Source organism: Nerophis ophidion, linkage group LG15 (assembly GCF_033978795.1).
Source record: "Nerophis ophidion isolate RoL-2023_Sa linkage group LG15, RoL_Noph_v1.0, whole genome shotgun sequence".
In the NCBI taxonomy this organism is placed as follows: Eukaryota; Metazoa; Chordata; class Actinopteri; order Syngnathiformes; family Syngnathidae; genus Nerophis; species Nerophis ophidion.
The window spans coordinates 29,388,718-29,416,368 of NC_084625.1; the positions used below are offsets into that span (position 1 = coordinate 29,388,718).

Genomic DNA, 27,651 nt, shown 5'->3' on the forward strand with positions numbered 1-27,651 from the left:
CTCGACGAAAACATCCACTGTTGGGTGTTTACAAGAATCATCATTTAATTTGGTACACACCCGTAGGTGACTGACCCGTGTATAAAATGTGTGCAAGATCTGGTAAAAACATGGCCAACATCAGCAAGGACAAACATGTAAGTTGGAATTTTGGATGTCCATAAGTAGTAGAGGAACGTTGAGCTTTAGCATCCAATGTGGAACAGGAAACATTTAAAACAAGTCATGACCTAAACAACCATTATGTGCTTGTATAAAACTGGTAAATCTTTCCCCGCGAACCACAACCTGGGTTATTCTCATTCATCCCGGTCATTGTATTCTCAGTAAAATGAACCCATCACAACTGGACTATTCAGATTGTCTTAGAAAATGGTTCGCCTTTCATCTGAACATCCTTTATCAAATAATGCTTGTAGATTTAGATAAGATAACTTTAGTCTACGAACATAGTGCAGAATGGAAAGTATTTATCTTCTACAAGAAGGGACATGCCAAGACAAGGATAGTTTCACTATATGCTTTCTATTGATGTTCTCATTCAGCCAGATCACTGTATTCTGAGGGCATTCAATTGATCGCAACTGGACTGTTTGGTTTGTCTTAGAAGACGTTTCACCTCTCATCCAAGTAGGCTTCATCAATTCATGCTCACAGACTAGGCTAGAACAGCTTTAGTCTAAGGGCATGTTGCAGAATCCCAAGTATTCTCCCAGACAAGGATGGTTTTGCTCTACTCCATCTATGGATGTTCTCATTCATCCAGATGACTGTATTCTCAGGGCATTCAATCGATCGCAACTGGACTGCTCAGTTTATCTTGGAAGACACATCGCCTCTCATCTGAACAGGCTTCATCAATTCATCCTCACAGACTTGGATAGAACAGCTTTAGTCTGAGGGCATGATGCAGGATCCAAAGTATTTATCCTCTACAAGATGGGACATGCCCAGACAATGAAGGTTTCACTCTACTTTATCTATGGATGTTCTCATTCATTCAGTCCATTGTATTCTCAAGGCACTCAATCGATCGCAATGGGACTGTTCAGTTTGTCTTAGAAGACTTTTCGCTTATTATCCAAGCAGGCTTCATCAAGTCATGCTCATAGACATAGATTGGTCAGATCTATAAGCATGAACTGATGAAGCCTGCTCGGGTGAGATGCGAAATGTCTTCTGAGACAAACTGAACGGACTAGTCGCAATTGAATTCAATGTTTTGCTATACTGTGGTGCGAAATGGAGCGAAGTGACACTTATGCCAGGACAACTACAGTAGTTAGGATGGAATTACCCTTCGATAACATTCTATTCAGTTGTCTCCATGGTTAAGGGGGCACCTAATCAATATAGCCTTGTCCACTGCAAAGGACGCTGGTTCTCAGGAATGATATTGTCGCACCAGTGGAAACATTACATTACTAAACCACAGCATGGCGAACTGAACCATACTCCTTTACATGTGCATGGATTGCACACGTGTAAACTCGTGCACACTAATGCTAATGCTGTGCCGACCATCTGGTTGAAGCCCTTAGAAGAGAATGAGCATAACTCTTATTAATATCTAGGAGGATTATGGACAGGGGGAAGGGTTAGGGATGAAGGCTGTTGACTCACAAACACACAAAGCCACAGCTTACACACACACACACCTGCATTTTTGCTTGAATTAGCCACCAGCCTCACCTACCAAACCTCTCATAGATTATAATAGCGACAGGAGAGGCCATTTGAATGTGATCCGTGAACCTCTCTTTAGAATAACAGCAACTTTTAAAGGAGACAAGGATGGACTCAAGTGGGTGGGGAAAAAAGTAGCTTAATAACAAGAGGTCGTGTTTACTGTACGTATAAGTGTGCTTCTATGAATATATGCAATGCCTCTGTATGAGAGCGCCATAAACGGTGTCATGCATGTGAAATAGATCTGTCTCCTTTCTATTCCCGGGAAGCAGCACAATGGCTTGTTATGCAAATCTACAGGAGTCAATCTCCTGTCCATTTCACCATCACGCTGCGCTTAATGACAGTCCGATAATTTGGGCTGCATATATATCAAGGCCATTTGATTTTCAAATGAGAGTGGGCTAGGTTGACCCTCGCTAATAGCTAAGGCCCCCTGGTTGACTTAATACCATAAATGCATAAACCGACCTATCTGCATTCAAGCTAGATGGCGGCGAATATAAGTATGCAAGAAAAGGCCAAATAAATCGGAAGAGTTAACGATAATGAGAAAAAAGGGGAGGCTCTTTAAGATGCTTCACCTAATGCATTCTCTTTTTTAATTGGCAGACATTGTATGCCAGGGGAATTATGGGTAATGAGAAGGCTGTTCCTCAATGTGAGGCTCCAAGAAACAAATATGTATGGACACGTCTCCATGTCCTCTGCCCTACCCCTTTTTTTTTAAAGCCATAAAAAAAACTTTTTATGAGTTCGAGGAAGGTCACAAGGGACAAAAAGACAAGTGGAAAAATCATGAAAAGAAAAACAGAAACATGGACGTCCAATTCTGCTCAGATAATGACGGAAAGCTGGACGGACAGACAGACATGGGACAGACGAGGGCGGCGGTAATGGCGACTGAGGACAGTTGAAGATTTATTTAGACACCATCTGAGAAACAGGTGCCACAGCCTATGAGACAGTGTGTCTATGTGTGTGTAATATATGTGTGTGTGTGTGTGTGTGGTCCCTGACCATGCAACATTGACCATGAACATTCTCCACTCCTAATGACCCAGGGGCGCAGCCCTGGTCGCAACCTCAAAGCCCAGCGGACACACACGCACACACTCGCACATTAACACACACAAACGCTGGCTTCAAAATGAACCCCCTACTTAGCCGTGCAACACTTGTGAATGGCACTGACAGATTGACTCCCGTCTCCTGTGCGTATTAAAGGCCACTGTTTGTTATTACAAATCATAAACCAAACCATACATCATCGGATTCAATGCTAAGCTAAACACGTGCCGCTGCCAGGGACAGACATGCTACGCTATGCTATGCTAGGACGCCGTTTAATGTTCAACTAAGCGCACATGCTGCTGGCACAACATGGTCGTATTAAAATGTTTTCCATGTTGTCGCCTATGGTGTTTTTCAGGGCGCTCAGCAGCTGTATAAAATACTCATTTGGATGCATTCCAATGTAAGATGAAATTTTATATGTAAATATTTCTTTTTGGGGATGTTCTGAACTCCTGTTTCCATGCTAATGTGCTAATGTTGATGGCTAGCCCATGGGTGTTGGTAGTAATTGAGTAAACAGCCAAGTACTGCACTTCAATTGGCCGCACAATCGACCAATTATTTTGGGACAAACAATGCCATGTAAATAATGAAGACCCTATCACTGTTGAACCGCTGCACACAAAAGAGTGAAACATGAGCAAAACATGCTCTCCCATGGTGCTGTTTGTGCTATTATTTTTTTAGACATATACACAACATGGCGCTGCTGTTATCAAAACCTAAAAGTAGGATTGGTTGGGAATTTCTTACACAGACCAATGGGCTCTACAAAACACCCACTGTAACTTTAGGGTGATTCGTCGAAACGTCACTAAATTTAGTACACACCTTTAGGGGACTGACTACCACGTTTGTGCAAAATGTAAGCGAGATAGGTTGAAAAACACATTTTCATCATTGTATATGGTGTCACGTCTTTCAACACATTTTGAGCACAATCCATATTGTACGTGTGTAAGTATCAGGGGTGTAATGATTCATCCACTACATCGATTATTTGAACTATATTCCTAAAATTGAAATATGTGCTCTGCAAGTTGGCCTTTTTTTAAGATAACATCGTTTTAAAAGGGAATCAAAAGATTTAATCGATACCAGAAATTACAAAAAAAAGTGGATTTAAGAAAGGCAGACGTCTATTAAAGTTGTTTTTAGCACTTTTAACGATATAAAGAAAATAGACAATACGCGAGTCTGTCTGCCAGTCTGTGATGTGATCACCACACGCCGTCAGTCATCAAAACAATTATGGCGGGGATGGATATGTTTTTAATAAGTCGCTCACCAAAGAAGGATGTCTAGAAGCCAAGTAATATATGATGGCAACACAAAAAAAATCTCTCAAACCAAAGGCGCCATTGGGTTTCACACACACCAACCGCCCAGGCACTTGCAGCGAAAGGAGTACAGTAGTTGTTAACAATTGGTCTTTTGTTAAATATTACTTTGCAGCTCTTTATTGAAATGAGAGTAGTGGCAGGTCAACTCACTGCTCCTTTAACCTTGGTTGGACTTAACTGTTTATATTTTGTATTTGTATTATGTCTATGTTGAAAAAAAAAAAACAGAAGTAACAAGTAAATATGTTAAAATGTTGGTTATTGTACTTTTGTTGAACATTTTAGAAATACTGGAAATGTGAGCAAAAACATTTCTTCTTGTTAATTCAACCCAAAATGTTGGTTACCATTTATTCAAATAAGATGCAAATGCATTCGCTATTGATTGTTGTTTACTTGCTTGTTTGTATCCATTATTATTTATATCAAATTTCCTTACAAGAAATAACATGAATATAGGAAACTTCCCCTGCAGTGTCCAGTATCCATTATTTATTTTACAGTCAAACTGGTGGAATTTTTGTCTAAAAGTTACTGAAGAGATTTCATCTCATTCCATGTTTTGGCTCTTATCCTTCTAAAAAACTAATATCATTCCTGAATTGTATCGGCAACCACAAATTATGATTTAATTTGAATTGTTGTTGAAACGAATCGTTACACCCCGAGTAAGTATACAAATCATTAGGTTTTCATGAGAATGTAATATCCTTAAAGGAAATACATGAAAATCAGGGACACCATAAAAGGGAGAACAACAGGCTCAGAACCTATGGAAAAACAAAGAAACAAAGAAAGCACTCAAAAACAAGGGAAAAAGAAAGTATTCAATTTTGCGTACTCTTCTACTGATGTTTTCCTTAGGATGTTTGAGGAAATGCTGAAATAGGCTTTGGTGAAGATGGGAGAGCAACGAAGCCTGTACATTTATTTTTTGCTCAAAATGTTTTGAAGTAATCAAGGAGAAGGGTCACAAAAACATGCAATTATTGTGAAAAATATTAGTTTTACATGCCTTTATCCACACTGCCTATGCGGGGAAATGAGCTCCAGTTCTGGTTATGACATCACACCAAGAGGGGGCGGCGATGCAAAGGAGGAGTTAAAACTACCGATTACTCAAAACTCATTAATATTATGGTAAATGACAGGCAGATTAATTTTCAGGAGCAATAATTATTACAGAGAACTTGTTAGTGAAATTCCGGTCATCTGGACCAGCGGTCTCCAAACTACGGCCAGATACGGCCCGCCAGCGTCCAAAATCCGGTTCACGGGTAGTCCGAAGTAAAATAAATAATTCTATAATTTTTTTAATCAATCCTTTCTAGTCCATCTATCAATCCATTTTCTATCGCTTGTTACTCTCATGTAGCAGTGTAATCTGCAATGAGACATATTAGATATATGTATATATATATATATATATATATATATATATATAAATTAAGATGGATGGATAGATCTGCAATTAGACGGATTAGATATATGTAAACAGGGTTTGTACGACAATTCTTAGAGAATAAATATAACCTTAGAGAAAAATCTAATTTAAAACATTTGCATGCTTGTACAACACTTAAAACCTTTAGCATTCAGTATGTGGAGTCAAATTATGGAATGGATTAACCAAAGAAATCAAACAAAGCACCAATATGATTCAGTTTAAGAGACTGTTCAAACTGCAAGTGTTCACTAAGTACACAGAAAAAGAATTACGATGAACATCTTGAAAACTTCAAAAAAAAATAAAAATGTATTGCTATGGTATAAAAAGGGGTAGGATTAAATAAGCTCTGCTTCTTCCTACACCTTTTTGTATGTGCTGTAATGAAACGACTGGGAATGTGTGATGCATTACATTGAATCATTTGCATGTTTGAAATAAACTGAAACTGAACCAACTATATATATATATATATATATATATGTATATATATATATATATATATATATGTGTATATATATATATCAGGAGATCTCCTGATGATTGAGGGAACCCCTCATGAAACAGATCTGTAGAGATGAAGTAGTCTTGTGATTTTTTCCCACACCTACATATTGCGCTCTACCACGGTATCGAGCACTATTCTCCGGATAATCCAACCAAGACATATATATATATATATATATATATATATATGTTTGGCCTGGCCCCTGGCAAAACATTTTCAACCCAATGCGGCCCCCGGTTCAAAAAGTTTGGGGACCCCTGATCTGGACTCTAGGGGCCTTCAAGTGGAATAAGCTCTTTATTTGGTGCAAGTACTGGTTAATATTATCAGGGTCTCAATAGCGACATGAAAAAATGTCTGACAGAAAGTAAATGAGTGTTATAGAGAGTGCCACAAATGGGGTGTCCCCATTTATTCACACGCCTGTACTTTGGTCTCCGAAGGACCAAAACGCAGAGAGCGCCATTTTTTCCCCAAATAAGGCCAACGACTTCCGGCACTAGCAAATCCCCCGGACGCCCATTTACTTCATGTCCATGCGCTGCAAATGTCATTTGTCTGTCGCTGTTACAAAGTCTGGAAAAAAAAAGGACATTTTCAAATTCCCCACAGAAGTGCTCCTCCGTCTGTGCTACAAAGCGGCCATAAAATTTTTTTTCCTGAATATGCTTTTTGTTTTGTATCTTCAAATGGTTTCCCATGCCATAAAGATTTTCTGTGTTTCCACAAAAACAGATGGTAAAGTCGTCAACACTCGAATCTTTTATGCTACCTCCATTCCCATGTGCTTTTCACCTCTGCCAATACATGAAAGAGGTGGTGTTTTTTCTGGTCAAATAAAAGGAATGATTTTCCTTTTTTTTTTTTTTCGACCACTCGTTGCGTTCGCTCCCACTCGCTTTGCTGTACGAGCACATGTAGCACATGTCCAAGGGTAAAATAGTGGGACCTGTGCCAGAAGCATTAAAAAGCCTCATCTGTAGAACACATTTGTTAAGGCCTGTGGGGTCGGTGGGTGGGTAGATGAGGTATTGCGGTGCAGAGGGTGCACACAGCGGGCACTGGGCTGGCCCCTTACTCGCCTTGCAAGAATCGAAGAGAATAAAAAAATAATGAATAATAATAAAAAAAAAAGAACCTGCTCAGTGGCCTTGTGGTTAGAGTGTCCGACCTGAGATCGGAGGTCGTGATTTCAAACCCCGGCCAAGACATACCAAAGACTATAAAAGTGGGACCCATTGCCTTCCTGCCTGAAACTCAAGGGTTGGAATATGGGGTTAAATCACCAAAAATGATTCCCGGGCGCGGCCCCCGTTGCTGCTCAATGCTCCCCTCACCTCCCAGGGGGTCATCAGGGGTGATGGGTCAAATGCAGAGGATAACTTCACCACACCAAGTGTGTGTGTGACTATCATTGGTACTTTAACTTTAACTTTAAGAGAAATGTTCCGACCAAAAAGCAAGCAAGCGCTAGCTGGCGTAAATGTTGGCATTAAAAAAAACAGACATTAACGTCTTTCTCGATTTAAAAAACGACACTGCCCAATCAAAACTTGTATAAAACATTATTGTCTGAGCAACTAAAATATTCAGTTGTTCACATTCTCCAAAGAATATGTGGCAATGGGAAGTGAATTTGCATGAAGTCAAATAAACAGGACGTGGCGCACCCAACACGCGTTCTTTTCTTTGTCATTACAAAAAACATAAAAACTTGAACATATTAAGAAAGAAAAACATACAATCATATTAAAAATTCAATTAAGAACAATAATGTTGGATAAAATATTTTGTCTGCCAAAAAAGAATACCAAATGGTTATTTACAAACCCCGTTTCCATATGAGTTGAGAAATTGTGATGGATGTAAATATAAACAGAATACAATGATTTGCAAATCCTTTTCAACTCATATTGAGTTGAATATGCTAGAAAGACAACATATTTGATGTTCAAACTGATAAAAATTTTTTTTTGCAAATAATCATTAACTTTAGAATTTGATGCCAGCAACACGTGACAAAGAAGTTGGGAAAGGTGGCAATAAATACTGATAAAGTTGAGGAATGCTCATCAAACACTTATATGGAACATCCACCAGGTGTGCAGGCTAATTGGAAACAGTTAGGTGCCATGATTTGGTATAAAAGCAGCTTCCATGAAATGCTAAGTAATTAACAAACAAGGATGAGGCGAGGGTCACCACTTTCTAAGCAAATTGTCGAACAGTTTTAGAACAACATTTCTCAACGAGCTATTGCAAGGAATTTAGGGATTTTACCATCTACGGTCCGTAAAATCATCAAAAGTTCAGAGAATCTGGAGAAATCACTGCACGTAAGCAATGATATTACGGACTTTTGATCCCTCAGGCGGTACTGCATCAACAACAGACCTCAGTGTGTAAAGAATATCACCACATGGGCTCAGGAACATTTAATAAAACCACTGTCAGTAACTACAGTTGGTCGCTACATCTGTAAGTGCATGTTAAAACTCTACTATGCAAAGCCAAACCCATTTATCAACAATATCCTGAAACGCCACCGGCTTGGCTGGGCCCGAGTTCACTTACGATGGACTGATGCAAAGTGGAAAGGTGTTCTGTGGTCTGACGAGTCCACATTTCAAATTGTATTTGGAAACAGAGGACGTGGTGTCCTCCAGAACAAAGAGGAAAATTACCATTCAAATTGTTATAGGCGCAAAGTTCAAAAGCCAGCATCTGTGATGGTATGGGGGTGTATTAGTGCCCAAGGCATGGGTAACTTACACATCTGTGAAGGCACCATTAACACTGAAAGGTCCATACAGGTTTTGGAGCAACATATGTTGTCATCCAAGCAACGTTATCATGGACACCCCTGCTTATTTCAGAAAGACAAGTGTTACAACAGAGTGGATTCGTAAAAAAAGAGTGTGGGTGCTTTCCTGGCCCGCCTGCAGTCCAGTCCTGTCTCCCATCGAAAATGTTGGGGCGCATTATGAAGCGTAAAATACGACAGCGGAGACCCCGGACTGTTGAACGACTGAAGCTCTACATAAAACAAGAATGAGAAACAATTCCACTTTCAAAGCTTCAACAATTAGTTTCCTCAGTTCCCAAACATTTATTGAGTGTTGTTAAAAGAAAAGGTGGTGAACATGTCCTTTCCCAATTACTTTGGCAAGTGTAGCAGCCATGAAAAAAAAAGAGTCAATTATTATTTGCAAAAAAAAAATAAAGTGTATGAGTTTGAACATCAAATATCTTGTCTTTGTAGTTCATTCAATTGAATATGGGTTGAAAAGGATTTTCAAATAATTGTATTCTGTTTATATTTACATCTAACACAATTTCCCAACTCATATGGAAACGGGGTTTGTATGTATGTTATTTCCTTTTTAAAATAAAACTTGGATGAGTATTTTCTAAGCACATTCAACATATATATATATATATATGGGAGGTCGAGTTGAGTTTATACCAAAATGGATACATGGATGATACAGCAGAGGATTGAGAGAATGTCATGTGGTCAGATGAAACCAAAATAGAACTTTTTGGTATAAACTCAACTCGTCGTGTTTGGAAGAAGAAGAATACTGAGTTGCATCCCAAGAACACCACACCTACTGTGAAGCATGGGGGTGGAAACATCATGCTTTGGGGCTGTTTTTTGCTAAGGAGACAGGACGATTGATCCGTGTTAAGGAAAGAATGAATGGGGCCATGTATCGTGAGATTTTGAGCCAAAACCTCCTTCAATCAGTGAGAGCTTTGAATGGTTGACCAAATACTTATTTTCAACCATAATTTACAAATAAATTCTTTAAAATTCCTACAGTTTGAATTCCTGGATTTTTTTCACATTTTGTCTCTTACAGATGAAAATTACAGATCTCTGTCATCATTTTAAGTGGGAGAACTTGCACAATCGGTGGCTGACTAAATACTTTTTTGCCCCACTGTATATATATATATATATATATATATATATGGATGTATATGTATATGTATATATATATATATATATATATATATATATATATATATATATATATATATATATATATATATATATATATATATATATATATATATATATATATATGTATACATATATATATATTTGACAAACACCGTTACTTAACTTCCTTTTGCACTGGTAATGTGACCATTTTTGGCCCATCATTCCTTAGTTATTTACAGCTGAAAGGTTGCGCTTGCTAAAATAAATTAAGGGCATTTCTGAGCATCCGAGACACTCAATTAACAAGTAACGGTCAAGCCAGCTGATAAAAAAAGCGGCAAATGTGCCCGCATCTGATTGGAATTATTTTTTGTTCACACAGAATGACCTTTTTCCATCCCAGCCGCTCCGTTCTCATGGGAGTATTTTTTTATAAACAAAAACATGCAGGATCTAAACTTAGTTTGATCGTTGCAAACTTTCTCAGCTCGTGTACTCGCGTGTTGCTGACGTATATTGTGAAGAAGGACACGGATAAAAAGTGCTTGCTTGATGATCACATTTGGTGCATGCAATACTTGGCTATGATATAATGTGATGAGGGGGTTTTATTACCTTGTAAAGTCGTATGGCGGCCTCATGCCTCTGGTTGGTGGTGTGTAGCCTCAGTTTATCCACGCTGTTGCTGTAGTAGTCACAAGCGTTGCACTTCAGGTGCACGGGGTTGCCAATGGCCACGCACTTTAATCTCCACTGGTTGGCCTTGCCTCCCTCCTTGATATGGGCCACCAGCTGGTGCTTCTGCATGTGCTTGTCCGTCTTGCAGTGCAGCTGAAAGTTGGCCTTGAGCTGGGTGTTGTAGCTGCACAGTTTGCACTGGTAGACGTCGCCGACCACGCAGCGCCACTCCTCCTCGGGCAGCGAGCGCTCCGTGTTGACGTGGGCATTAAGAGCCTCCAGGCTGTCCGTGGAGTAGGAGTTGCACACGGCGCACTGGTAGAGGCGCAGCGACGGGTCGCTAATCGGCGGCGACAGGGAGGAGAGGGAAGGGTCCGACGAGGACATGCCCCCCATTCCACCTGAGGACACCAGCGAGAGGTCGTCGGGCATCAGCTGACCGCTGGCGAGACGCAACTCCGCTGATAGGTCGCTGTTCACTATGAAGAAAGTAAAGGTAGACGTCATATTAACACGGGCTGCAGAAAACACGGGAAAAAGAAGCAAATGAAAGGCTAATGTGGTGAAAGGCGGGACAAGGGAGTCCATGCGGGCGTCTTTTACACAAAAGGATTTGATAAAATAAAGCCTCACAGACGACTTGGGCTCCTTGCAAAGTCTCGTCTATAAAAAAGCCCTAATAGGATTGAATCAGGATCAATTACAATCATCCTTTTCAAGTTGCTAACTCGCTCATCAGGTAGCTTTAATTACTCCTCTCAGCAGTGGTGGGACAACGCTTTTAAAGCTGCGGGCTTTTCTCACGCACACACACACACACACACACACTTGAGCACACATACGCACACACACACACACACACATACTTGTGCACACACACGCACACAGATTTGAAAAGATTTTCTTTCTCTCTTTCTTCAGCCTGCCAAGCATTGGAGATGAAAAAAATGTTACTGATAAAATTGTAATTTTGTTTGACGCTCCATCTGTGTCAAGGCATCAACTGACTGACAGTATACTGGCCCCAGAGTTCAGGTCAAAAGTCGGGAGACATACATACAGTGTTTCACAAATTCCTAAAAATAAACTGGACTGCTCCTGCTTTATAGAGGAACTTGGACCCCTGAAAACCCATTGGAAGATACTTGAATTGACATTTTCACTTTTTAACACAAGGGACCGAACTTGTGATTACATATTTGAGGCGTTCCTCAAGGCACCACTTTAAGTCCTCTCCTTTTTGGCGGTTATACATTTTTTGTTATGTCATTTGTGTCACTAAGGTATTGCCGTAGTTTGCTTTCTTAAAAAGCAGTCAGTAGTCATTTGTTCAACGTCTTTAGTTAGACTCGTGGTGTTCCTCAAGGTTCGATTTTAGGCTCCCTTTTTTTCATCATTTCGGGCTATTCAACTGGTGGCCGGCGAGTTTACTCCCAAAAACTTGTGAAAGACTAACATTTTTGCTGAAGGTCCTTAAAAAAGCGGATGGGTCTTGTTAGTCTGACTAGAAAAATAGACCAAAATCAAATGTTTATTGTAAAGAGTGATTGTTTAACGGCCCCCTGGGCTCAGATTTCTGAATATATGGCCCCCCAAACATTTTCGTTGAATATCCCTTTTCGATACAATCGACGCCTATGATTTAGAGCACAGATGTCAAACTCAAGGCCTGGGGGCCAGATGTGGCCCCCCATTCAATTGTATTTCGAAAGCCTGGAAATAATATGTATGAATAAAGTACTGTAACTTTTCTTACTGAAAGTATTCTTTCTCTCTCGAAAAAAAGTGTACCCCATGTAATCACAAATTATGCTGAATTAAATATTGTCTAATTATGCAAAAATATATTATCAAACATTGAAACCATTTTTTAAATATAAATAAATGTTAATAATAACGATAATGTCAAAGCAAGAAATCCATCGAATTGTGCAATGTAAAAGTAGCAACATATTTCATGGTAAATTGTGACCTGCTATCCCCGTTTAAATAAGAAAATCTCATTTCAGTAGGCCTTTAACCTCAAAAAGCATAGGATTTCAACAAAAATGTAAAAACAATAAAAGTGGTACTTCAACTTACGAGTATTTTGAGATATGCCCTTTGGCGTGGCGGTTGCCTCCAAAACAGTTTTTTTACAGGGTTTTTTTTTCTAAATGAAATTTGTTTTACTTTTTTTACTGTAACAAACTGTGATGCCATTTTGGCATTTACAGTAATACACCGAAAAATCGAGTTGTTGATTTGCGGTAAAAATACAAACAAACAAACTGGCAGCTCAGGGGCCAAAATATTACTGTAAAATTACAGGTTTTTTATTAACAGTAAAAAAAGAAATGTCAATTTTAAAATAAAATTCTGGCAGCTAGGCAATCTTTTTTAAAACCATAAAAACAGCAGCACTGTTTTTCCATTTACAAAAATGAGGTGAAATTATTCTAACTTACCATATTTTTTAACGTTTTGGTTTAAAAAAAAAATCTACCAATAAAATGCATTAAAAAAAATTGCATAGCAATACTGTTAAAAGCGGCCCTCTGGGGCCAAACATAACAGTCATGTGGCCCTCAATGAAAACGACTTTGACACCTCTGAATTAGAGATACTCATTTTGCAATACATTGGACAGATCAGTGGCCTTCACCTATGAACCAGTATGGAAATAGAAAAAAACAATCCTGCGACTGCCACGCAAACCTCGATACAGCTGTGCTCACTACAGGAAGCTGCTTGTTATCAGTGTACATCACTAAGAGTACATCTGCTGGCTGGGCTGTGATCTCCACACTGTGCAACACTGCAGGGTCATTGTTAAAGCTCCCTCACTCCTACGGGAATCCACTTCCTGCTGTGTGCCAGCATGTGTGTGTGTGTTCTCTCCAGGGCGTGCGGAAAGGTGGGGTGGTGTGTACGGTTCTGAGGATTAAGCAGACTTAAGAAAATTACAAATGAAAGATTAAGAATAACTCTCATGTGGCGTCTCATAATCATTTTTTTAATCAGCGAGGGGTCAGAGAGAAGGAGACAATGACAGAGTGACAATGACAGAGCGACAATATGAGCGCAGAGATAAAGGGGCCGGGAAAAAGGATGGAGATAAAAAAAAAAAAAATGCAGAGGAACAATGGAGATACAAAACAAAAATACACTGATAAAACGAGATGAGATCAATTGATTCCAAGTGAATGAAATGAATAAAGAAATTTCAGTTTAATCTTAATCTTTTATCTTTATCTCAATAGTTTCTCCTATTGTGATGCAGTTTAGCAAAAAAACTTGGCCGATGTTTGCGAAAGCTTTTTCAGAAAGTGGCGGTAAAAATAAATTGTTGTTTTTTTCATTTAAATTGAATTGACTTGTGAATTTATGAATTTTTTATCAAAGTTGTAAGTGTTCCTTAAAGGCCTACTGAAACCCACTACTACCGACAACGCAGTCTGATAGTTTATATATCAATGATGAAATATTAACATTGCAACACATGCCAATACAGCCGGTTTAGTTTACTAAATTACAATTTTAAATTTCCCGCGGAGTTTCTTGTTGAAAGCGTCACGGAATGATGACGTGTATGATGACGCGTGCGCGTGACGTCACGAGTTGGAGGGGACATATTAGCGCAGCACCACTAGCGGCTAAAAGTCCTCTCTTTTCATCGCGTAATTACACAGTATTTTGGACGTATGTGTTGCTGAATCTTTTGCAATTTGTTCAATTAATAATGGAGAAGTCAAAGTAGAAAGATGGAGGTGGGAAGCTTTAGCCTTCAGCCACACAAACACACGGTGTTTCCTTGTTTAAAATTCCCGGAGGTGAAGCTTTACTATGGATCAGAGTGGTCAAGCGAACATGGATCCCGACCACTTGCCAACCGGCAGGTTTCGGTGAAAAAATTGTGGTTAAAAGTAACCTCTTACCAGAGATCTGCGGAACTTCTGTCGTGCTGTTGCTGCCGTGACTAATTCCCTCAGAGACTGGCGTCAAGACACCCGTGGACACACCCCTTCGACTATCAGGTACAATATAATCTCACTAAAACACCAGCAACATAATAGAAAGATAGGGGCTTTCCCAGAATTAACCTAGTAAATGTGTCTAAAAACATCTGAATCGCTCACAATGCAATCGCCTTTTTTTTTTTTTTTTCTAGTCCTTCGCTATCAATATCCTCAGCCACGAATCTTTCATCCACACTCAAATTAATGGGGAAATTGTCGTTTTCTCGGTCCGAATAGCTCTTTTTGTTGGAGGCTCCCATTATAAACAATGTGAAAAGGTGAGGAGCCCTCACACGGGTGACATCATCGTCTGCGACTTCTGGTGAAGGCAAGGCTTTTTTATTAGCGACCAAAAGTTGCGAACTTTATCGTCGATGTTCTCTACTAAATCCTTTCAGGAAAATTATGGCAATATTGCAAAATGATCAAGTATGATACATAGAATGGACCTGCTATCCCCATTTAAATAAGAAAATCTCATTTCAGTAGGCCTTTGACCTCAAAAAGAATAGGATTTCAACAAAAACGTAAAAACAATAAAAGTGGTACTTCAACTTACGAGCATTTTGAGATAGACTCTTTGGCGTGGCGGTTGCCTCCAAAACTAACTTTTTCGCATTAGCCCATAGCGGGAGAGTGTCACAACTTTGTTTTTGACCAAGAAAGTATGCGTGATGGACAGTGCTGACAAGAAATGGATGATATTGATTAAATAAATAAATTGTCAGTAACATGACCGACTGTGTAGCCGCACTGCTGGTCTGCACCACAGGCCGAATGAGTCTAACAGCAGCCAAGGGCGTTAAAATAATCCCTAAACAGTGGACATGTATCTATGAAGATATGAAGAAGCTGCTGGTGGTGTGTTTGACTGAGAAGCAGATCGAAGGATATATGAAAGTAGTTCATTATTGCATTACTTCATAAAACTACTGTATCTTACATTCGCATATTATATTCTGTTGTTTTTCATACAATATCTCTTTCCTAATACTATGTTTTTATTTTTAAAAGGCATGTTATGTGTTAAAATTGTGGAGTTTTGGGATGGCCAAGCACCAATTAAATTGGTTTTAAGTCATTTTTAAGGTAAAGAACAAGATGTGTCATAAAACCAATTTATATTGTATCCTGAGGTACAGCTGCATGCATTTTATTTGTTATTTTGTGTGGAAAAATGTGTAGTTTCTGCCTATTAAATAATACATTTTGGTTTTAAAGATAAATGAATCCTGGTTTTTCTGACAGGTGGTCCATTAATATTTTAAGCACTGTGCATTGAATTGGTCCCAGGCTTTAATAAACAAAAGTTGAAAAATATAAAAAAAAAATATCCAAAAACTTTGGAGCCAGATGGTTCACCTGGTGAATATACGATGTTACCAAAGTGCAACAGTACAAAGCAGACCTTAGGAGGAACATCTCTTCCTATTGTGTATGTTTTATATATTTAATGCTTTTAATCCATGAAAAAAAAGTCAATCTTACCAAGTCCAGATCCAAGAGCGCTTGCAGTTGCAGCGTCGAGCTGGAAGGGGTTGATCATCATCTGGGCATCAGGGCCGCCGCCGCCGGCTGGGTTCTCCATTTTGACACCTGCCATACCGATGTTCTGAGCCAGGTAGTACTGGTAGAGCTCCGCCTCGGCTGGTGCCAACCCCAAGTGGAGGCTGTGCTGGATCTGCTTCATGTTCTGCTGCAGCAGCATCATGTTGTGCATGTGTTTCTCACTGGTCATATGGATGCGCAGGTTTCGAGCCACGTTGGTCTCGTAGTCGCAAACCTATAGTGAGAAAGATACCCAAGATGATACTATTGCAGCATCACGAGGTTTTATCAAGTGAGGTTATGTCAGACCTGCATGACCAATTAATTTTTCAAATGACCCCTGGTCACATTTTTTTTGCGGTGAAAACAAAATAAGCCAGTGACGCAGGGTGAAATAACATAATTGCTTATCAAATGGGTATATTTCTTCTGCAGCCTCACAATAGCGCTCTGTTGAGCTCATTACCTCGCAGCGCCAAGTCGGCTTCTGCTTTGGCTTGGATGGCGAGGGTGTGCCGCCGCAGCCGCCGCCACCGAGGCCCACACTGGCTACTGGGTTGGCATGGTTGTGGTTGTACTGCACCTCACTTCCACCGTTCTGAAGTGTTTGGACATTGTTCAGGTGCTTGTCCGACTGCATATGGATGCTAAGGTTGCCTTTGGTGGTGGTTGAGTAATTGCATACCTAAAGAGAAATAGTAATTATTAATGGACATATGCACTTGACATAATGAGTATTATGTGAGGATTATCCAGTGTAAATTTCCTTGTGAGATGTATGATGCCAAATTAGACAGACCTCACAGCGGAAAGGCTTGTATCCACAGGTATAGCTTTCCCCCCTGGCTAAACGAGGGTGAGGCTGTCCTGTTCGGCAGTAAACACACGATCCTCCGGACTCTGGATGTTTCTCCTTCATGTGAGCGTCCAGTGTCTGCTGGTACTTGTAGTGCCAGTTACACTTGGGGCACTTGAGCGTCTTGCAGGAGTTCCGCGAATGCATCATGGTCATGTGCCCTCCGAGAGAGCGCGATGATCCCAAGACTGTGTCACACTTTGGGCACTCCACACCACTTCCTGGGGACCCTTCACCTGGACCGGGTGTACCAGGTGTGCCCGGGGTACCGGGCGTACTTGGATTTCCTGTGTGATGATGAGGAGGTCCAGGACTCTCATCATCCCTACGAATCAGTATCAAGTCAAGGGGGTGGGAGGATGGCGATGACCCATCCCGCCCTGCCAGGGTTTCAGTGGTCGAGTCGTTACTGCTCTCCCGCTCTCTGGCGACTGCCAGGGCAGCAGACAGACGAGACTTATCCATCTCCAGCTTCTCACATATAGGAAGGGAGGAAGATGAGGTGGATGCAGGACCTTTGCTGTCATTGTTAAACATTAGCACACTGTTGGAAAGGGGAGAAATACTTTGGTTTAAGAGAGGGAAATCTTTGCTACTGGTGCTGTTGGCCCGCTGGCCTTTCATAACTACACTCATCGCCTGCTCATCTTCCTCCTCCGCCTCATTTTCTACTCCACCATTGGAGTAACCGTCCTCATCCTGTTCTAGACTTTGATCTCCCACTGTACCGGGCTCTCGCTTGATGGACGGGCAGTGGCTCAGGTCCGGCCCATTGGGTTGCAAAGTGCACGTGTCCCTAATGTGGCCCCTACTGTCACTATTCGAGTTCCAGCCATCCAGGTTGCCACCAGTGGCAGCAGCAGCAGAACTCCCGCTGGAGGTTCTATGGGAACCAGCCCCTCCCCCGAGGTTTGGGTTGGTCTCAGCCTTTGGCATGGTTTGGGTTCGGGGGTTTTGGTCATTGGAGGAGCTGCTGGCACTGCCCTTCAGGAAAGCAAAGCCTGCCTGAAGGGACTCGCCATTCTCCCCACTACTGTGGAAAGCGTTCCATAAGCCGCGGAGCCCGGTATCTGGCCCTAGGAAATTGGCAGGTGAGGGAAAGTGGGATAGCACAGATACAGGGGGTTTTTTTGGTTCCAGAAAGCTTATAAGAGGTTCTTTGTCCTTGCCGATGCCCTGTATGATGGCAGAGACGTGCTTGTTGCCTAGCAGCTTCTGCTCCTGCTCATTCAGAGTCATACGGTGGTCATGGACAGCATGTGTCACAAAGGAGCGGCTATAGCCAAATGAGAGCTTGCACAGGAAACACATGAGTACTGGCTTTCGCCGCCCATCGGCCACACAGCCCTCAAACTTGGATAAGTCTACATTGTTGGGAACATCTTTGGACACACAAGAGTTTTTGGCTGCACCGTCCCCCGTCAGATAGTCTTTGTCATTCTTGTGGCGGAGGTCATAAACACGAAAACTGTGCAACACGGGACCAGCGCCCGCCCGCCCTCCAGTTGAGGTATTTGATATGGAGGGGGGGTCGACCGCCAACGATTTAGTCCCCAAGGATGAAGCGATGTGGAAGGAGTTTATGATCTGGGGGTAGAAGGACATGGGTGCAGCAGGCTGCTCCAACCGATCCCCCCCTTGGCTCAGGCCACTTTGGCCAGTGGCGGCCTGGGCGTTGGGGAAGGTCTGGGAGGATAGCAGGCCCCTGAAATGGAGCGCCCCAGGGAGCCCTCCCTGGTTGCCACGCTGCTCTTTGGAGTCCTCCAGGATGAAGGCAGAGCCATCAGGCTGGTAGATGATCTCACCACACAAGTTCTCCACATCGCTCTCTTCATCCCTCTCGCTGTTTAGTTCCCTTCCATCGGCCGCACGCTCCCCTTCGTCATCTTCGTTGTTCTCCCCTACCATCCCTTCGAGCTCATCTGCATCTTCTTGATCTCCCGTGGTAGGTAGTCGGGCGTTGGGGCAGTGGTGCTCCATGTATTTTTGTAAACTGGAGAAGGAGCCAGAACATTCGTTGCACGGGATTTCCTTTGCCGGCGCCACGGGAGATGTGGCAGGGGCAGAACAGTCTGAACCCAAAGCTGCTCCTCCTCCTACTCCTGGTAAAGTCCCAGTAACACTCCCTTTGTTACTGGTTGTAAAGCTTTGTCTCCGACTCTGCTCTGTAACAGAGTCGATGGTTGCACTGACAGAGGTGGGGGTAGCACTGGACCTCAGTGTGCTGACAGTGGGCTCGCCAAGGCCATTCTCCATCTCTCTGGCTACAGGTGACGTTTGGTTGTTATTGGCATTGTTGCTGTGGCCCACGCCGATCTCCATAGCCAAGATGGAGTTGTCCTCAGCAGCGTCCAGCCTCTGGCCACCATGTTCCTGCTGCCGTGACGAGACCATATGGGGAGAGTCACAAGTTGCCATGACGACCACTACATAGGGATCTCATCTCATCCTCCCTAGCAGGGACCTGAGTTGAGGAAAAAAAAGAAGAGAAGGTTAGCGATAAATAATCAGACAAACTTTCAATCGTGATAAAAGGGTGTGAGAAAAAAAAGTGATGACATGGACAATTGTGCTGTACACAAATGAAGCAACTTCCACGGAACATGATGGAAGATGTGCAAAGTTTAAAACCACTTGGAGACTCGCACTCCAACTTTAATAGAGGAGGTGGAATATGTTTAAAGAGTCAACTCAGTCTCCAGTGTACCAGTAAGGAGTTAATCATCATATTTAGCCCGTTAATATATGCTCCTTTCATTCTGTAGTATCGGAATCCGACCACTCAAGACTGTATTTCCATGTGCTTTTGAAAAAGGGCAAACATTGCCACAAATAATTATCACAAAAAAAACCGCGCGGTTGTTTTATTTTGTATTCATTAAAAAGAGGTAAGACATTAGGGCTGCAAGTATCGAATATTCTAACAATCGAGTGATCTATCGATTAGTTTGTTAAATTAATCCGGGCCTCGGATAAAACAGACTTGGTAGCCTAAAATAGTTTAAACTGACATTTAAAAAAAATGTTGCATGCCAAAACCTTATTCTTTTTTTTGAAAAAATACACATCAACTTTTAACTTGTAATTTATGTCACGTGTGCATTAACTGACATGTAAAAACAACACACACCACGGCTCTCATGTGCGCTCCATTGCAGCAGAAATGTTGTCTGCGTATTTAAAGTTCTAGACACTCTATGCGATCCTGATTTCATTATTTGTTATTAATTACACTAATTAAATGATTCATCGAAGCAACAAAATACAACTTGGAGCTTATTTCTAATCGACTACTGCCTGCAGCCCTATGACATACAGAAACTAGCGCGGCAATGATTAATCGATTAAATAGATTTGATTTATTTTCTGTTACTTTGAATAATCGTTTGAATTATCATCACTACACAGCCGCTACAACTGAGCGCACATAAGAGCAGTGATCTTTGTGGTTGTGTGTTTTATCCGATGACTGGATTAATCGAACAGACTAATTGATAGACTACTCCATTTCTAAAATAATCGACAGGTGCAGCTCTGATACAGACACCAAATGCAAACTGACAGAAACGACTCAAGAAAAAGACTTGATACATTGCCATCTCTACTCAGGTAGCTAGTGTGTAAAATAGCTGACACGAAAAGAAAGCTTTAAAAAGGGGCCATGTTGACCTTTAACCTCGTCCACCTGCTGCTTAATTCTGCCTTTGCAACTCTCTCTCTCTCCCTCCCTGCCTCACAACAAAGCTACAATGCAATTAGAGGATTAATCTGCACCAATCCAGGGCCAAACAAAGCCAGTGGGAGGGACAGTGAAAGCGTGAGGAATGAAATCAAACGTGTGCTCGTATGTGTGCGGGCGTGCACGTGTGCGTGCGTGCATGCGCCATAATCATGTCTAATCTGACATATCCAAGAGATGATTCCATGAGGACTAGTGATAGATTAAAATGTTTTCTCTCTGTGTCTCACTCTAAGGTTCAGTCTTTTTATATAAAGAGGAGACAAATCACAAGAAATATGAATATTTTCAAAAGTGGGGTAACTTCTGACCTATTTATTACGATTTGCTTCATAGTCCGCTACAAATTATAGTGATTTTGAAATGAGAAAAGACAATTCATTACACTGTCCACCTCCAAACCCCAAAAAAACAATAATACAAGCTCGCGTCTGTCTACCTATGAAGTCACCCTTGTAATTGCGGCAAAATTAGTAGCAATGAGCTTTACATTCTTAAAAAGCCACAAGTTGAAACAGGCCATAAATATGTGTTATCGCTACAGGAATGCGTGACGTTATCACAACATGTAATGCTATGTTTTCAACAGTTTGTGTCCCAGACACACTAATGTTCCACCACTTTTTTATGTGGAGACCAAAATACATTTTTGACAATAAACAACCCAATCGAAAGAGATGCATGACCCATTTTGGGTTGCCTGGTGTAGATGGCATGTGTTTGGACTAAGTCAATTATACCTTGAAGGGAAAATTATTTAAAAAATATTCATAAAATGAACAAAACACGAGCAGTAGAAAATGGATGGATGGATGGAAATCAAAACTCAAATGATAGCGATAATACACAAATTTAACAAATTATCAGACATTTACAAACCTTTGTGTAATAGAAATAGAATTTAGATTAGGTTTTTACTATCAAACAAGATTTGTGTAAATTGTAGAGGCTATGCTAACCTGAGCTGAAGCCATGAGGCCCTCGCCCAATCAGGGGCCCCCGATTTTGATGGCAGAATGCAACGATTGGTGTCAATCACAGAAAACTGCTTTTTCTCTCGGTTGCTTTTTTTCTATTTCTCCAAGCGGGGCGCAAAGCCAGGTAGCCCGTGTGAGAGGCGAGCATGCTGACTACTGAGCTAGTGAATTGTGAAGTGAATTATATTTATATAGCGCTTTTCTCTAGTGACTCAAAGCGCTTTGTATAGTGAAACCCAATATCTCAGTTACATTTAAACCAGTGTGGGTGGCACTGGGAGCAGGTGGGTAACGTGTCTTGCCCAAGGACACAACGGCATCGACTAGGATGGCGGGAGCGGGAATCGAACCTGCAACCCTCAAGTTGCTGGCACGGCCGCTCAACCAACCGAGCTAAACCGCCCCAAAAGAGCAAACAATCTCGCAAATCGCCAGGACTATTCTTGAAGTCCACTTGCCTCTGTTACACTGGCACGGACGTGCATTGCGGCCATTGCAAAAGAGATGTATTCACGAACGGATTTTTTTGGGAAATCGATGATATTTTTGCATTTTTGCTCTTCTTTTGAGTAAACTCACAAATGTTTCTTCTTTCAAATTGTGTGCTGTGGGGTGGGAGGTGTTAAGCTCCGCCTTAGTTAAGGCCGGAGTTTAATTGATTTATTGATTTTTTAAATTTATATTCTGTTACTTAGATTAATCATTTCACTAGTCTAACTAATAAAAGGTTATCAAATACGAACCCCAATGATTGCCTAGAACTTTAAATATATATATATATATATATATATATATATATATATATATATATATATATATATATATATATATATATATATATATACAACTGTATATATCTATCCATCCATCCATCTTCTTCCGCTTATCCAGAATTCCCTCTCCCCAGCCACTTCGTCCAGCTCTTCCCGGGGGATCCCGAGGCATTCCCAAGCCAGCCGGGAGACATGGGTCTTCCCCGTGGCCTCCTACCGCTTGGATGTGCCCTAAAAACCTCCATCGGGAGGCGTTCGCGTGGCATCCTGACCAGATGCCCGAACCACCTCATCTGGCTCCTCTCAATGTAGAGGAGCAGCGGCTTTACTTTGAGCTCCTCCCGGATGACAGAGCTTCTCACCCTATCTCAAAGGGAGAGCCCCGCCACCCGGCGGAGGAAAATCATTTTGGCCGCTTGTACCCGTGATCTTGTCCTTAAGGTAATGACCCAAAGCTCATGACCATAGGTGAGGATGGGAACGTAGCACATGTAGACTGGTTGGGCAAACTCCCATGCACCCTCCAGAACCCTGCCGAGAGTATAGAGCTGGTCCACAGTTCCACTACCAGGACGAAAACCACACTGTTCCTCCTGAATACGAGGTTCGACTATCCGGCGTAGCCTCTTCTCCACCTGAATAAACCTTACCGGGAAGGCTGTGGAGTGTGATCCCACAATAGTTGGAACACACCCTCCGGTGCCCCTTCTTAAAGAGAGGGACCACCCATCCCCCGGTCTGCCAATCCAGTGGTACTGCCCCAGATGTCCACGCGATGTTGCAGAGTCTTGTCAACCAAGACAGCCCCACAGCATCCAGAGCCTTACGGAACTCCGGGCGGATCTCCTCCACCTAGGAGCTTTTTAACTACCTCAGCAACCTCAGCCCCAGAAATAGGAGAGTCCACCAGAGATTCCCCAGGCACTGGTTCCTCAAAGGAAGACGTGTTGGTGGGATTGAGGATGTCTTCGAAGTATTCCTTCCACCGGTCGACAACATCCGCAGTCGAGGTCAGCAGAACACCATCCACACCATACACGGTGTTGGCAGTGCGCTGCTTCCCTTTCCTGAGGCGGCGGATGGTAGTCCAGAATTGCTTCGAAGCCATCCGGAAGTCGTTTTCCATGGCTGCCCCGAAATCCTCCCATGTCCAAGTTTTTGCCTCCGCGACCGCTGAAGCTGCACGCCACTTGGCCTGTCGGTACCCGTCCACTGCCTCCGGAGGCTTATGAGCCAAAAGAAGCCGATAGGACTCTTTCTTCAGCTTGACGGCATCCCTCACTGCTGGTGTCCACCAACAGGTTTTGGGATTACCGCCCCGACAGGCACCAACTACCTTGCGGCCACAGCTCCAATCATCCGCCTCGACAACAAAGGTGCGGAACATGGTCCACTCGGACTCAATGTCCAGCACCTCCTTCGTGACATGTTCAAAGTTCTTCCGGAGATGGGAATTGAAACTCTCTCTGACAGGAGACTCTGCCAGACATTCCCAGCAGACCCTCACAATGCGCTTGGGCCTGCCGGGTCTGTCCGGCATCCTACTACTCTGAACTGTTGTTTGGTGCGTAAGCACAAACTACAGTCAGGACCCGTCCCCCCACCCGAAGGCAGAGGGAAGCTACCCTCTTGTCCACTGGGTTGAACTCCCACGTGCAGGCAACAAGAATTGCCACCCTAGTCCGTCACCTCTCACTGCCGGCAACGCCAGAGTGAAAGAGAGTCCAGTCCCTCTCGAGAGAACTGTTTCCAGAGCCCTTGCTGTGCATTGAGGTAAGTCCGACTATATCCAGCCGGAACTTCTCTACCTCGCGCACTAGCTCAGGCTCCTTCCCCCCAGTGAGGTGACGTTCCACGTCCCAAGAGCTAGCTTATGTAGCCGAGGATCGGACCGCCAAGTGCCCCGCCTTCGGCTGTCGCCCAGCTCACATCGCACCCGACCTCTATGGCCCCTCCTATGAGTGGTGAGCCCATTGGAGGGATGACCCACGTTACCTCTTCGGGGACAGGCCCGGCCACCAGGCGCTCGCCATCGTGCCCCAACTCCGGGCCAGGCTCCAGAGGGGGGCCCCGGTGACCCGCGTCCGGGCGAGGGAAATCTGAGTCCATTTTGTTGTGTTTTCATAGAAGTCTTCGAGCTGCTCTTTGTCTGGTCCCTCACCTAGAACCTGTTTGTCTTGGGAGACAATACCAGGGGACATGAAAGCCCTCGGACAACATAGCTCCTAGGATCATTGGGACATGCAAACTCATCTACCACGATAAGGTGGCAGCTCAGAGAAGATATATATATATATATATATATATATATATATATATATATATATATATATATATATATATATATATATATATATATATATATATATACAGTGGGGCAAAAAAGTATTTAGTCTCCACCGATTGTGCAAGTTCTCCCACTCCGGACCGAAACGTTTCAATACAAATACACGTACCGTTAAACCCCTAACAAATAGCGGGTTGTATTAAATTGAGCTGTGCTTCTTCCTACTCCTTTTCAGACACATTGAATCATGCAAATGTGACGATCCTTAATTTAACTCATTGAACTTGTCGAAACCAGTCAATCATAACCATAACCAAGGATCTGCTACTTTGTCATTTCCCTACTCATTTGATTGGAGAGGTGAATTGTGGCCTGAGTGTAAAAAACTTTTAAGTGTGCACTAATGGACGAACCTTTGCGTATTTGAGCGTTTGGCGGCTGTAGGGTGGCGGTTGTTTACATGCATGCTCTCATTAGCAACAATTAAAAACATCTGCATTTGTAATTTTCACTAACTGTGTATATATGAAGAGGAAAAACAAGGCAGTGAAATAGCCCCTTTTTTTCTGCAAGAGGAACAAAAGAGATGGCCTAAGCCACGCCAACCTCTGTTTTTTAATTAGGCATGTCCCCTTGCTTTCCCATGCACACACATATAGTCCGCTCAGGTAATTAAAGTGGCAGATCAGATCCAGAGAGAGACAAATAATAGCCCAGGAATTTCTTCTGTGGACACTGCTTGTTCTAATAGGAGAGATGGGCTCCTTGGTCTATTGTTTTTTTCCTTTCCCCCTCCTTTTTCTCGCTAAAGCCCCTTTACATCCATCTGCTTTTCAGCAGTTCCCTGAGCAGAGAGGTTTCTGCACTTTTTTTGGTCCAACTTTTTTTGAGCATTTAATAAACTAAGTACATTGATGACATTTTTGTAATGATCGGACTATTCAAAATATGCTAAAAGTTAGTTTAGTGCTGCCAAACAATTTAAATGTTTAATGAGATTCATTCTGATTTAATTTTTGTTTATTTTTCTTTGAGGTAGTATGGTTATTTCAGTATTTTATTCAGCATGCTGTTATTTTTTTTTTTTCACTTGTTTTTGCATTGCTTCAAATCTAACTATTTTTACTTTTTTATATATGCTATATAAACATAACTTGGATTGGAATTTGATGTTAAATAATTAATCCACTCCACTTTTCTTTTGATGTCAAACTATTCACATTTTAAATCAGATTATTCACATGGCTGCTGTGGATTAATTTTTTTTTCCACTTTTCTTTTGAGATATTATTATTTTTTTCAATTTAAATCAAATCAAAATTAAATCAAACTCTATTCATAACACACTTTTCATACATGAAGGAAATGCAACGCAAAGTGCTTTACAGACTTAAAAACAATACCCAGATGATACAGATCTCCCATTATCGCACGCACGCACACACACACACACACACACACACACACACACACACACATACACACACACACACACACAGATACGCATACGCACATACCGTATTTCCTTGAATTGCCGCCGGGGCGCTAATTAATTTAAAACCTCTTCTCACTCCTGCGTTCACCAAAGGCATGCGGTAAAAGTAAGCATGCGCTAATTATATCAAAACCTCTTCTCACTCCGGCACTTACCAAAGGTATGCAGTAAAAATTTGAGTGTGATGTAAGCTTGGACCTTAAATCCTACTGAATAACTCTTAATCTTCTTCCCTTTATGCAATTTCAAATTACCTGTATTGAAATCAGCCTCCTCCATTTTGAAAATGATGACAGGGGAAGTGTCACTCGTGATGTCACGAGTTTGACCAGGAGGTAATACTAAGCATGCGCTAATTATTTTGTGAAGTGAGTTTGACCCGGCAGTAATTCAAGGCAGGCGCATACTATATGCTCTGCGGCAATTCAAGGAAATACGGAATATGAACAAATGAATTCATGGCTGAGAACAGAGGAGACATGAGACTAAACACTATCACATGAGCCATCTGCACCAGGATGCTGACATATAACGCCTCCACAGTACGGCCGATAACCTTTGATAAACATGGCTCTCTCTGAGGAACAGCGTGATTTTATTCATCATGCTGTTAAAAATGTATTTTAGGCAAACACTTATCATTTTTAATTAGCAGGGTTACTGTTGATAAATTATGATTAATTGCAATCAAATAAGATGCATCTTTCATCTATATCAGTGGTTCTCCAACTTTTTTGACCAAGTGCCACCTCAGAAAAAAACCTGGCTGTCCAAGTACCACCATAATGACCAACATTACAATAGTAGCATAGTAGGCCTACGTATTCAATAATTAAAAAAAACAACGCAAAGGTTATACTTAATAAATTGGCCACTGTAAAATTATACAAAATGCACAAACACCAACTATGTTAGTCCATGGTTAGAGTGTCCACCCTGAGATCGGTAGTTCAAACCCCGGCCGAGTCATACCAAAGAATATAAAAATGGGACCCATTACCTCCCTGCTTGGCACTCAGCATCAACGGTTGGAATTGGGGGGTTAAGTCACCAAAAATTATTCCCCAGCGTGGCCACCGCTGCTGCTCACTGCTCCCCTCACCTCCCAGGGGTGGAACAAGGGGACGGGTCAAATGAAGAGGCTAATTTCGCCACACCTAGTGTGTGTGTGACAATCATTGGTACTTTAACTTTTACTTTGACTGCTCAACAATCGGCTTCACGGTGGAAGGGTTAGTGCATTTGCCTCACAATACAAAGTTCCTGAGTAGTCCTGGGTTCAAT

The 27,651-nt window shown here is 42.0% G+C and overlaps 1 protein-coding gene across 1 annotated transcript in view; it reads right to left on the reverse strand.

Moving 5' to 3' along the window:
• Positions 1–27,651, reverse strand: part of zfhx4 (zinc finger homeobox 4) — a 178,251-nt gene that overhangs the window by 107,251 nt on the left and 43,349 nt on the right. The window contains exons 2-5 of the mRNA XM_061921984.1: positions 17,040–19,560; positions 16,707–16,925; positions 16,181–16,475; positions 10,632–11,173 (exon numbers count right to left, since the gene is read on the reverse strand). Coding sequence (XP_061777968.1) covers positions 10,632–11,173; positions 16,181–16,475; positions 16,707–16,925; positions 17,040–19,514 — 3,531 coding nt within the window. The 5' untranslated portion in view covers positions 19,515–19,560. The remainder of the gene's footprint in view (positions 1–10,631; positions 11,174–16,180; positions 16,476–16,706; positions 16,926–17,039; positions 19,561–27,651) is intronic.